Here is a 13,145-nt window from a genome sequence, read left to right as displayed (position 1 = left end):
GTCTAAAGGAAATTTAAAAGTATCCTCTTCCAGAAGGTTCAGTGGTTTCAGCTGGAGGGTGGGCACCCCAGGTCACCAGGAGCAGCTCAGACTGCCATGACCCCTGGGTGACCTTCTTCTTGACTTAAACATCAACTGTAAGGTGATCCCTTTCACATTCACATCTGGATGAGACGTTCAACCTTTAGGGGCCTGAGTACATCACTTGAAGGATATGGCAGAAGGCTGAAGTTGAGACGAGATGATTTCTCAGCCTTTACCCAACTGCCACAGTTTTTGGAACCCAACTTCCCCTTGCAGGCCTGGCCACAGTTCTGTCACCCATGGCTTCCTGTTGGGGCGTCCTAAGCCCTACCCCACAACTTGGCTTTCTCCTCCCTGACACAGAAACCTAGACCTACTCTGCCCTGTGAGATGCAGACATGGTACCCCTGCTCCTGCTGTCTCTGCTGTGGGGAGGTGAGTGGGCAGAGGGAGGGGAGATGGGTAGGTGGGGGCAGAGGCTGCAGCTGAGCCTCTGTGTTCCCCCAGGGTCCTTGCAGGAGGAGGAAGGCTATGAGCTTGGAGTGCAGCATTTGGTGAAGGTGCAGGAGGGTCTGTGTGTCCACGTGCCCTGCTCCTTTTCCTACCCATGGAGGTCATGGTATTCCTCTGGCGAACTCTACACCTACTTGTACTGGCGTGGGGAGAAGACACGCAACTTTAATCTTGTGGCTACAAACAACCCAAATAAAGCAGTGAAGAGGGAGACCAAGGACCGATTCCTCCTCGGGGACCCCAGGACCAACAACTGTTCCCTGAGCGTCAGAGACGCCAGGAAGAGTGATGCAGGAACTTATGTCTTCCAAGTGGAGAGAGGAAATGTACCTACTTACAAAGATAAGAGGTTGAACTTGCAGGTGACAGGTATGGCAGGGGCCCAGTAGAGAATGCTGAGACATGGGACCTGGTCTGACAGAAGGAACAGGTCACTGAGATACTTCCTGATCTAGGCCTTGGGCCCAGGGTGGTCAGAGGAGACACAGGACCCAGGATGAGCTCAGGCCCTGAGTCAGGCATCCCTCTCAGATTTATATTCTAGATCCCCAACCTCTGGGACCCAAGCACCCCTCTCTCTTCTCCTCAGACCTGACACAGAAGCCAGACATCCTCATTCAGGAGCATCTGCAGTCTGGCCGCCCCACACAGCTGACCTGCAGCCTGCCAGGGGCCTGTGGAGGGGGAAGACCTCTCACCTTCTCCTGGGCAGGAGCTGCTGTTGACTCTCTGAACCACCAGAACCTCCACTCCTCAGTGCTCACCTTCACCCCAAGGCCCCAGGACCATGGGACCAACCTCACCTGTCAGGTGAAATTGCAAAGATCAAGGGTGACTACACAGAGAACCATCTGGCTTAACGTCTTCTGTGAGTGTTGGAGGGATACCTGGTTCCCTGGGTGCAGTGAAACTGGTGTGTGCACATGTGTGCATGTCTGTGTGTGTGCATGTGTGTGTGTGCAGGTGGCTGAGCTTACCTGAGAACATCTATGAATGAATCTGAGTGCAGGTGGGGAGTGGGCCAGAAGGAGAGCAGTTCCACCTTCCTGGTCCCCACCTCCCATCCTTGGTTTGGGATGACTTCCATCTGCTCTTCTCCTCTGAAGGATGGCCTTATCTTTCTGTCCCAGATGCCCCATGGAACCTCACCATAGGCGTGTTCTTCAGAAATGTGACAGGTAGTAAAGAACCTCCCTCTCTGGGACTAAGAGTTGATGGTGCGGCCTCCTCCATGGAGCTGAGGGGGGAATCAGAATGTGAATGGGATCAGATATGGGAGAGGCAAGGAGGAAAATTGTAACCCTTCCTCCCTCACTTTTTTGGGTGGATGACAACAGCTGTGTTCCACATCTTTCTCTCTGTGTCTGTCTCTCTCTCTTTCTATTTTTGTATTTTTCCCCCCAAAGCTCTCAAGATAGTACAAGACACATCCATTCCCATTCTGGAGGGCGAGACTCTGCAGCTGCTCTGTGTGGCTGACAGCAACCCCCCTGCACAGCTGAGCTGGTTCCGGGGGCCTCCAGCCCTGAACACCACCCTGATCTCCAGTACCTCGATCCTGGAGCTGCCTCGTGTGGGGACTGGAGAAGGAAAGTTCACCTGCCAAGCTTGGCACCCGCTGGGCTCCCAAAGTATCTCTCTCAGCCTCTCAGTGGTCTGTGAGTGTGGGAAAGTCTGGGCGCAGGATATCTGTTACCTGGGAGGGCAGAAACACTGCTGACCCTACTCCTCACTCCCCACAGACCCCCCACGGCTGCTGGGACCCTCTTGCTCCTGGGAGGATGGGGATCTGCACTGCAGCTGCTCCTCCCAAGCCCAGCCTGCACCCTCACTGCGCTGGTGGCTGGGGGCAGGGCTGCTGGAGAACCCCAGCAACACCTCCTACACAGTCACCTCCAGCTCAGAGGGGCCCTGGGCCAACAGCTCCCTGAGCCTCCCTGCGGGGCTCAGCGCTGGCCTCAGACTCAGCTGTGAGGCGGAGAATGTCCACGGGGCCCAGAGGGCCAGTGTCCTGCTGCTGCCAGGTCAGAGGCCTGGGGGCAGTGGCTGAGGGAGAAAGGAAGGGATGAAAGGGATGATGGAACTGGGGAGAGGGGCCAGGAACTGAATGATTGCTAGGACAGAACCGTCAGTCTTGTTCATAACATACAGCAGGTTCTGCAAGGGGGTGGGAATACAAGACTCTGAATGTGCGAGTGGATGTATTCACACCCCTCTTCTCTGCAGGGAAGTTGGTATCTGTTTCAAGAGTGGTTCCTGCAGCTTTTGGAGGTGCTGGTGTCATGGCCCTACTCTTCCTATGCTTGTGTCTCATCTTCTTTTGCATGTAAGCCCATGTCCTGGGGAGGTACAGGGAGCAGAGTAGTGGGGAGTACATAGAGAGGCCCCAGAGTCCCAGAAATACAGATCTGAGTCCATACAGAGTGGTCCTCTGGCAAGGGAGGCAGGGTAAGAGCTTTATTGAAAGAAAATTCTTATATATTTCACGTGTACAATTCAGAGGCTTTTATTTTAGTCACAGAGTTGTGCACCCATCACCACAACCAATTTTAAACTTTTTCATTATGCTTAATGCATTATGCTAAGTGAAATAAGCTGGGTGGTGAAATACAAATACCATATGATCTCATCTGTAAGTGGAAACTAATTAATACAGTAAACAAATGAGCAAAATAGAACCAGAGACTTGGAAATAAAGAACAAACTGACAGTGACCAGAGATGGGGTACGGGGAATGGGATAATGGGGGAAAGAAGGGGAAGGGGCAAGGAAAGGAACATGAATATAGGACTCATGGGCATGACCAATGGGGGGATTGACTGTGGGAGTGGGGGTCAGTAGGGTAAAAGGGAGACAACTTTAACTGAACAACAAATAATTTAAAAAAAACTTTTCATTAGATTCAAATGAAAAAAATAACCCACATTCCTTATTCATGATTTTGTCAACATCCTACCCCATCCTCAGGTATCCAGTCATCTATTTTTGTTTCTCTAGATTTACCCATTCTCAACGTTTTGCTTAAATGGAATCATACAATACGTGGTTCTTTGTGACAGACTTACTTCGCATAACATAACATTTTCAAAGTTCATGTGTCATTACTTTATTCTTTTATCTCTAAATTACATTCCATTGCATGGATAGGGTACTTTTTATATTTCCATTTATTCATTAAAGAGTATGTGGGTTGTTGTTACTTTGGGGTTATCATGAATAACACTGTTATAATTATTTTTGTACAAGTTTCTATGTGTAAGAGGGCCTTTAGTTTTGAAAATTTAGTCCAGGTCAAACACCTGGTCATAGGGAGCAGAGCGCTCACTTGTATGTATGAAGGGTCTCCAACTCTGGTTCTGGGTCTGGATGCCTCTGTTGTTTTATCAGGGAGTGGGGGCAGCCTGACAGCCAGTGCCTGATTTACTTGGCTGCCGAATTCTTCCCTTAGAGTGAAAAACCACAGGAGGCGAGCAGCTGGGAGGCGAAAGGTGGCAAATGATGAAGACCCTGTCATGGATACAGCCGCCTGGGTGAGTGATGTGGGTGTCTTGTCATGAGGTGTAGTGGGATGTGGTGTAGGTCCTGGTTATGTCCATTCAACGAGTTCAGACTGAGTTCCTCTGTGGTCAGTTGGACAGAAAGCTGGGAGCTGACTTTCCCTTCATCTCCCGGAGCCCATGGTTGGCCTTTCACCCTAGCCCTGGTGACTACTGAACCCACGTCACCTCTTGGTCAGGTACAGCCTGACAGAAGAATCTCTCCCCAAATGGTTAGTTTCTACCCATTCTTGGCCTGTTACTTCACCTCTCCTCCCTTCAGTTTCCCTTCCTGGGAATGGAAATAATAAAAGTATCATTCACATTTGGTGTCTTTGAGGATGAAATGTGTTATTATCCATCAATAAGATCTAATCAATCATAATTATGATCTTTTAAAAAGATTTTATATACTTATTTAGACAGAGGGGAAGGGAGGGAGAAAGAAAGGCAGAGAAACATCAGTGTGTGGTTTCCTCTAGCATGCCCACTATGAGGGAACTGACCTGGCCTGCAACCCAGGCATGTTCCCTGACTGGGAATTGAACTGGTGACCCTTTGGTTTCCATGCTAGTGCTCAATCCACTGAGCCACACCTGCCAGGGCTCTGATTTTAAATAAACAGCAAATAGTTGAGTTCATGAGGACTGTGTGTGGAATAACAGGATGAATGAAAAACTGTTCAATCAGCCCAACTTCTCCTTGAGACCACGTCTGTTTTCTTCTCTCTCTTCTGTCCCCTCCCCTTTACTCAGGGTTCCCAGCAAAACCCCAGGATGAATGGGCCCTCAGACCAGCAGTCACCCCCAGGAGACATCTCTGCATGGAGAGAGGAGCAGGATACCCAGTACATCAACCTCAGGTTTCACGGGAGGAAGCTATGGGAGCCTCAGGACAAGGGGGCCACCAGCACCTGTGTGTACTCAGAGATCAAGAAGACAAGCCAATGACGTCTTGCTCAGAGCTTAGTCCTGGCCAGAGGTATCACAGCCTCTGAGGGAAAGAAGTCAGGGACTAATTGATGAAACATGAGGAGATCTCGTGCAACATTAACATTAACCACTGTAAGGCATCCACAGGCAGAGCAGAAAGAAGAAAGGTGACGGGATTGGAGAGACTTGGACTCAAGTGCAGACTTCAGCATTTGCTAAGGCATTGTCTTCAAGTGAGTCACTTCCTTTCTCTGTCATCAGTTTCCTTTCTGTACAGCAGAGATCATACATGCTACTCAAAGGCGGCTGTGAAGATTAAATAAATTACAACCAACAGAGGTCCAGAGCTTCACCGTCTCTCTTTTTTGAACAGAAAGGTCTTTGTGGCAAGTTCTCCTGAAGCCATGGGTGACCTGCCATAGAAAACAGGGTGGAAACTTGTTGCTGTCATTTTCTATGCAGAACTCTTCAAAGTCCCCTCAGAGAAGCACACTGGACTCAGCTGGTGTTCCGTTGTGATGTGGTATCTTGTAGTTTCTGTGGGGTCATCTCACCCCACTTTTGCCTGTACATTCTTCCAGCTCCTCCTGTGTGCCAGTCCCTTCCCCATCCCATGTACGGCCCCACTGGGATTTTTCCAACAGCCTGTGGACTGTAAACCAGAACTGACCAGGTATTTCATCACCAAAAATGATTTTTTTTATTATAAAAAAAAGATTTTACTTATTTTTATTTTTATTTTTTTAAAACTTTTTAATTGATTATGCCATTACATTTATTCTATTCCCCGCTCCGTTCCCCTCCACCCTGCATACCCCTCCCCCACCATTTCCCCCTTTAGTTCAGGAACACGTGTCTCAAATTCTTTAGATTCTGTATTTCCCCTACTATTCTTACCCTCCCCCCTATCTATTTTTTATCTACTGTCTATGCTACTTATTTTCTGTACCTTCTCCCCCCTTCTCCTCCTCCCACTCCCCTGTTCCTAACCCTCCATGTGATCTTCATTTCTATGGTTCTGCTCCTGATCTAGCTGTCCTCTTAGTTTGCTTTTCTTTTAGGTGTGGTTGTTACTAACTGTGAGTTTGCTGTCCTTTCACTGTTCATCTTTTTTATCTTCTTTTTCTTAGGTAAGTCCCTTTAACATTTCATATAATAAGGGCTTGATGATGATGAACTCCTTGAATTTGGTCTTATCTGAGAAGCACTTTATCTGTCCTTCCTTTCTAAATGAAAACTTTGCTGGATAGAGCAATCTTGGTTGTAGGTCTTTGGTTTTTATGACTTGGAATACCTCTTTCCAGCCCCTTCTTGCCTGTAAGGTCTCTTTTGAGAAATCAGCTGACAGTCTGATGGGAACTCCTTTGTAGGTGACTGTCCCCTTAGCTCTTGCTGCTTCTAGGATCCTCTCCTTCATTTTAATCTTGGTTAATGTAATGATGATGTGCCTTGGTATGTTTCTTCTTGGGTCCAACTTCTTTGGGACTCTCTGAGCTTCCTGGATTTCCTGGAAGTCTATTTCCTCTGCCAGAATGGGGAACTTCTCTCTTTTTTTTAAAATATTTTTATTTATTTATTTATTATTTATTTTTAGAGAGAGGGGAAGGGAAGGAGAAGAGTGGGAGAGAAACATCAATGTGTGGTTGCCTCTCCTGAGTCCCCTGCTGGGAACTGGCCTGCAACCCAGGCACGCGCCCTGACTGGGAATCGAACCTCGATACTCTGGTTTGCAGGACCGCGCTCAATCCACCGAGCTACGCCAGCCAGGGCGGAACTTCTCTTTTATTATTTGTTCAAATAAGGTTTCCACTCGTGACTCTTCCCCTTCTGGTACCCCTATAATTCGGATGTTGGAGCATTTAAAGATGTCCTGGAGGTTCCTAAGCTTCTCCTCATTTTTTTGAATTCTTGTTTCTTCATTCTTTTCTGTTTGATAATTTTTTTCTTCCTTCTGGTCCACTCCATTGATTTGAGTCCCAATCTCCTTTTCATTACTACTGGTTTCCTTTGTATTACCATTCATTTCAATTAGTTTAGCTTCCATATGTTCCTCTAATTTGTGACTAAAATCAACCAGTTCTGTGAGGATCCTGATAACCAGTGTTTTGAACTGTGCATCTGAAAGTTTGGCTATTTCTTCATCGTTTAGATTGATCGTCTCTGGGGCTCTGAGTTGTTCTTGAGCCATTTTTGGTCTGTTCGCGTCGTCAAGTAAGCGGAGCGAAGCTTTAGTTGTTTACCAGGACGGGGCCACCCAGGTCGCTGGTTTGTGACGCTATGTGTGGGGGCATGGTCAGAGAGGGAGCAATGGTGGTCCTCTCCACTAGCCCAGTCTGTCCAGTCCCACCACTCGCCCGGGGCCTGTTTATCCGATCGGAATTGTGTGAGCCTGCTGCCCCGTGCCTGCTCGCCTCTTCACTGGTTTATCTGCACGCAGATGCACGACCGACCGCAGACAGCCAGCCGCGCCTCTTCCCTGTGTGCTCCCAAGCTAGCCCGTGATCGGCGCCTTTGCCTGCTTGCGCACCACCCGTTCAGGGATTTTTTTTGCCAACCTGCTCCGCTGCTGGCTTCGCTCCTCTTACCAGTTTAGCTGAGCATTTTGTTGTCTTTGGACTCCGTATTGTCAATTTTCTGTGTGGCTTGGTTGTTTATTGTTGTTAAAAATAGTCGTTCTTAGATTTGGTTGTGCACGGAAGCAAGGTGGTTCCACCTACACCTTCATCTTGGCGGAAGTCCCAAAAATGATTTTTTTCAGAGACAAAGAAATGGCTGCAATGCAGCTGGTACAGCCACAGCGAGCCATGTGCACACCCTGGGCAGGGAAGGAGCGGGCATGAAGCCCTTGTCACAGAGCAGAAGCAGAAGTTTGGGGGAGTGACTTTTATGACCATAGAGCTCTGCTTTGACACTAGAGTGCTTCTGTAGGGCGGCCAGTGCCACGTAGGGTGTGACAGCGCCACCCACAGGCTTCCTCATTCCTGGCTAGGTTAGTTCTCCAAGGTAAAACCAGGTGTGGTAGAGAGCTGACCCCACCTCTGTCCTTTACACACCCATTTCTGATTCCCTTGCCTTGGACAATACATCCCAAAACTTTCCCCCTAGCATTCACTACCTCACCCAACATTTCCCCATGCCCTTTGTTCCTTAGACATTCTATGGTGTTTCCTACAAAAGTCTTAGCTAATTGAGATCCCCCTCCTGGAGGCCATGCCCCCTTGCTTCACTCTGGCGCACTCCACCTGTCCTTCAAACCTGAGTTCTTGCACAGATTTGCATGGAGAGAGTGAAGTGAAGAAAGAGCTCATAGTCTTTCTTCTCTATATAGTTGATCTCATTTAATTTTTTCAGAGGAAAAATTTAAAACAAAAACAGCCAGAATTTTATGGGCAGCACCAGAGTGCACGTGCCTAACAAGAATCTCTTTGGTTGTGAGGACAGTAGTCTCCCTTATGTGTGGGGGAGATGTTTCAAGACCCCCAGTTCATGCCTGAAATTACAGTTAGTACCGAATCTTATATATATTATGATTTTTCTATACACACTTATGATAAAGTTTAATTGGTAAATTAGGCACAAGAAGAGATCAACAAGAGTAACTAATAAAACAGAAGAATTATAACAATATACTCTGATGAAATTTATGTAAATGTATTCTCTCCATCTCTTGAAATATCTTCTTTTTGTGTACTCACCCTTCTTCCTGTGTTAATGTGAGAAGACACGATGCCCTTGTGACAAGATACAGGAGGTGTATGACATAGGTGAGACAAAGCATGAGACTACTATAACGGTGACATGAACACAAGCATGTGATACCATGACAGTCGATCTGATACCTCAATGTATCAGGTATTACTTAATACCTAGATGTATCCAAATAGCTTTGTTTTCTTTACACTTTTCATAGCCTATACCTGTGGCTATTGCCTTTCTAGACTATGACCTGATGCTACTGCATTGGGTGTGATGTTTGCTGAAGACACCCTCTATCTTGTTAGGGAAATTGTCCTTCATTCCTAGCTGGCTGTGAGTTTTACCACGAAAGCACTTCAAATCACCCACTGCTCATTGTTTTATCTTTTGAGAGTTAATCAGTCAAAAACAGGTGAGGAACACAGAAGCCCCACTATGGATTTCAGCAGCAGGAATTCAATGTGAGGAATTTGCTATGCCGATGTTGAAGCACACATGGAGCGGAAGTGGAACTGTACCTGGAAGGCTTGGACCTTCTAATCTAATCTAGGTACCCAGCCTAAATGTTCTTCATTCATATATATACCCATATCTATGATATAATTGACATATAACTATGACATACACACACAGTGAAGTGCTCACCACAGTATGTCTTGTTAAATATCCATCGCCACATAGTTACACATTTTTTTGTAATGAGAATTTTAACATTTTTTTCTCTTAGCAATGTGCTTTCTTAGCAATTTTTAAAATATATAACATGGTATTATTAACTATATTATTACAGTTAATTCCCGCTATTATTAACTATAGTCACCATGCTGTACATTACACCCTCATTATTTAATTATCTTATAACTATAAGTTTGTACCTTTGACCATCCTCATCCCTTTTGCCCTGCCCCGCCTCAGCCTCTGGCCTCTACCAATCTGTTGTATCTATGAGTTTGAATTTAAAAAATGTTTTTATGTATAATTGAAGTTACATGGTATTTGTCTTTCTCTGTCTGATACTTCACTTAGCATAATGCCTTCATGATCCATCCATGTTGTCAGAAAGGCAGGATCTCCTACTTTTTTTTGGCAGACTAGTATTCCACTTATATAGACCTCATTTTCTTTATCCATTCATTTATAATGGACACTTAGATTGCTTCTACATCTTGGCTATTGTAAATGATTCTGTAGTGAACATAGGGGTGCATATGTTAATGTTTTCATTTCTTTCAGATAAATGCACACAAGTGGAATTGCTGGATGTTATGGAAGCTCTGTTTTTAATTTTTGAGAAACTGACATAATGATTTACATAGCAGCTGCCCCAATTCACATTTTCAGCTACAGTGCAAGAGGGTTCCCCTTTAGAACATTCTTGCCAACACTTACTATTTCTTGAGATTTTCTAGACTGCTTGGGGATGTGAATTGTGGGAAGAACAACCACAGAAATCTTGCTTCCTTTAGTCCTTTGCTTGTACAAGACAGTCTTTGCGATATGTGAGGAGTCTGGGGTGGGTGGGGAAGTAGAACTGGTTACCTCTGCTTCACATGTTCCCAATGGCAGGGGCAGATCCAGTTATGTGGAGCCTGATGTTTATACTAATGATGAGATCACTGCTTCAAGACAAAAAGCAACATGTGGCACCTATGAATTTTTCTGAAATGAGAAAACACATAATATCAGTTGAGAAATGCTAAAAAGCCAAAACATAAGCCAATTGAAAAATTATAGAGTATTACCATTAGTAGTGTGGTATTCCTCTCTGGCATACCTGCCTGAAACATTTTTTGTTCAAACTCTTTGATTGCCTATTTATAGGAAAATAATTCTGTCATACAGTAATCAATATTAATATTAGATTAATACACATTATTAGTTGTTATAATAATATTATATTTATGTAACATAGTAAACAGAAAGGGAATTCAGTATTTCCCTTGGCACCAATGATTGGCATTTCTTTTTCTTCTATGTAGTTTAAGAAAGTTTTTAAATCACACAATTTGTTACTGGGATGTGTGAACTGTTACAGATCATTACCGGGTTTGGGAAAAAGTTTACCAAGTTTTTTCTTTTATTTAAGAGCAATAGGATTACAGGTTATTTCCACACATCACTGGAGCCCTTGTGGGGCTTTGAAGAGAGACTGAGAACATGAGGGGCTCTGAGGATGGGGCTTCCTCAGCTTTAAGGTAGCAAATTTGCTGCTGTGCTGTGGGCCAGCCTTTGGGGTCTCCACTGAATGGAGCGAGATCTCCCATCACACACCCCACTTTGAGGAGACCTGTGCACTGTCATTGTCCCACAGACCCTCAGACCCTAGAAGACCATGACTTGTGCATCCCATGTCCCCACAGAGCAAAGAGCTTAATGCCCAGCTTTCCCCTGAGTTCCACTCTCCACTGGAGTTGGGTCTAAATTCCTTCCTCTCCTATCAGCACTTGGTGGTGCAAAGGAAATTTAAAAGTATCCTCTTTTAGAAGGTTCAGTGGTTTTAGCTGGAGGTGGGTCCCCTGAGCCACCATGACCAGCTCTGCCCATGGTGACCCCCTGAGTGACCCTCCTCTTGACTTAAACATCATCTGCAAGATGATCCCTTCCACATTCACATTTGGGCAAGCCTCTCAACCTCTGGGGGCCTGGGTATATCCACTTGGAGGATATGGTAAAGGGCTGAAGTTCACAGGATGATTTCTCAGCTTCTACCCCACCCCCATGGCCTGTGGAGCCAAAGTTCCCCTTTCAGGCCAGGTGGCAGCTCTTTCACCCATGGCTTCCTCTCAGGATGTCCTCAGCTTCACCCCACAGCTCTGCATTTCTCTGCCTGACACAGGAGCATAAATCCTCTCTGCCCTGTTAGATGCAGACATCATGCCCCTGTAGCTGGAGCTTGAACCTGACCCTGGGGTCACCATGGAGTGGAGGGGGGATCAGAGTGTGAATGGTATGAGATACGGGAGAGGCAAGGATGAAAATCATCACCTTCCCTCCCTCACTTCTTGTGGGTGAATGTCTGCCTTGTGTTCTTGTTTCTCTCTCTCTCCCTCCCTCTCTCTCTCTCTCTCTCTCCACTTCTGTCCCCAAAGTACTCAAGATTGTGCAAATCACATCCCTTCCCACCCTGGAGGTCAAGGCTCTGTGCCTGCTCTGCATGGCTGAAAGCAACACCCCCACAGTGCTGAGCTGATTCTGGAGTTCGCCAGTCCAGAATGTCTCCCCCTGCCCACCCCCAATCTCCAGCACCACAATCCTGGAGCTGCCTTGTGTGGAGACTGCAGAAGAGGGACAGTACACCTGCCAGGATCAGCACCCACCAGGTTCCAAACATGTTTCCTTCAGCCTCTTTGTGCAGAGTGAGTTGCAGGATAAGTACTAGGGGTAGGGGGCTAAGTCAGGTGTTGGGGCTGTGGGCAGACTTAGATCTGGGGTCACTACTTCACATCCTCTCCTTTTCTCCAGGATGTCCCCCTTTCCTGCTGGTGTGTGACTCAGGAGCAGCAGGGCTCCTGGCCTCTCATACTCACTCTGATCAGAGGGAGCCTCATGGAACCTAATTTCCTCCTCACCTATGGCCTCACCTAGCTCTACTATTCCAGGTGAGCAGCTGTCTCTCCACAGGGAATGTCAGTGATTGGCCCCAAGTTCCAGGTGGGACTGAGCAGACCCATCTGCCTGGAGTTAAAGTTCAAGGGACCAAGTCCCTAAGCTGAGACCTGTGTTGGGCCTTCAGGTGTGGAGGACCCCAGAGAACAAAGCCGAGGTCCTGACTGACTCTCCCTTCTTGTGAAGATAGCACTGAGGTGATACCCTTGGGATTTTAATTTGTGTGATTGAGTGACAATGAGGAGAGTCAACACCAATGAAATAAGGTTTTTATTCCTTTCACTTTCTGAGAGGAGGTCCCACCAGGCCAGGCAGGGCCCCAGGAGAAGCACCAGATTCCCTCAGGGAGCAGATGGAAGTGGGGAGCAGACTAGCCAGAATCTTTATTGGGGTTTCCATGGGAAATGCAAGGCCGGGCAGGGTGAACAGTTGAGGATCAGCTGTTATGAATAAATGAGGGGTTTTTTCTTCCTGTGGGCTGGTCTCTATTTCTCTGGTCCCAGCTCCTGGGTGATTGAGGGCAGGTTGGGGTGATTGGAAATATGGGCTCAGGATTGATTGGTGTGCACCTGATAGGCTGTTCGTGTCAGAGATGTTTCCTGTCTGTGAGAACTGGCTGTTCCAGGAGTGGCTGTCTCTTCTTGTTTAGCAAGGATTTTAAGATATCAAAACATGTAAGATGCAGAATATAAACAAGAAGTGAGGCGCACCAACTGACTGCTGTCCCTTTATGGCTGCCTGTGTTTCTACCATTTGACTGGTCCTCTCTCTCTCCCCATCCCCCGCTCCTGTGTCTCCATCCCCAGCCCCAGGAAGGGAATGAACTTGGGGTCTTATC

The 13,145-nt window shown here is 46.7% G+C and overlaps 1 protein-coding gene across 5 annotated transcripts; it reads left to right on the top strand.

Annotated features, from left to right (window-relative positions):
* Positions 1–351: 351 nt before the first annotated feature.
* Positions 352–12,777, top strand: LOC119038452 (sialic acid-binding Ig-like lectin 5). Of its 5 annotated transcripts, XR_008390565.1 has the most exons (12): positions 352–459; positions 532–906; positions 1,082–1,405; positions 1,668–1,715; positions 1,944–2,195; positions 2,280–2,561; positions 2,764–2,863; positions 3,986–4,067; positions 4,829–5,238; positions 5,587–11,648; positions 11,791–12,057; positions 12,164–12,777. XR_008390565.1 is itself a non-coding variant. In XM_037130946.2 (9 exons), exons 1-9 carry the CDS (start codon positions 423–425, stop codon positions 5,021–5,023), a joined length of 1,650 nt encoding a protein of 549 aa, XP_036986841.2. In that variant the 5' UTR covers positions 352–422; the 3' UTR covers positions 5,024–5,344. The 5 variants fall into 5 exon arrangements, 2 of the variants coding, with proteins under 2 accessions (XP_036986841.2, XP_036986840.2); XR_008390566.1 differs by lacking the exon at positions 5,587–11,648; XR_005080426.2 differs by lacking the exons at positions 5,587–11,648; positions 11,791–12,057; positions 12,164–12,777 and adding an exon at positions 4,168–4,306 and having other exon boundaries at positions 4,829–4,915.
* The last annotated feature ends 368 nt before the right edge of the window (positions 12,778–13,145 follow it).

The sequence above is a fragment of the Artibeus jamaicensis genome, unplaced genomic scaffold (assembly GCF_021234435.1).
Source record: "Artibeus jamaicensis isolate MK-2021 breed Jamaican fruit bat unplaced genomic scaffold, CSHL_Jam_final scaffold_804, whole genome shotgun sequence".
Taxonomy (NCBI): Eukaryota; Metazoa; Chordata; class Mammalia; order Chiroptera; family Phyllostomidae; genus Artibeus; species Artibeus jamaicensis.
The sequence above is the reverse complement of the archived record's forward strand: the minus strand, read 5'-3'. Positions and strand labels throughout refer to the sequence as shown.

Bases quoted from the DNA above. Each gene is read 5' to 3' on its own strand.
- LOC119038452 (XM_037130945.2), top strand. From the start codon at position 423: ATGGTACCCCTGCTCCTGCTGTCTCTGCTGTGGGGAG. The intron at 1,716-1,943 runs GTAGTAAAGAAC...TTCCCCCCAAAG, and splicing joins GTTCTTCAGAAATGTGACAG to CTCTCAAGATAGTACAAGAC. The intron at 2,864-3,985 runs GTAAGCCCATGT...TTCTTCCCTTAG, and splicing joins TGTCTCATCTTCTTTTGCAT to AGTGAAAAACCACAGGAGGC.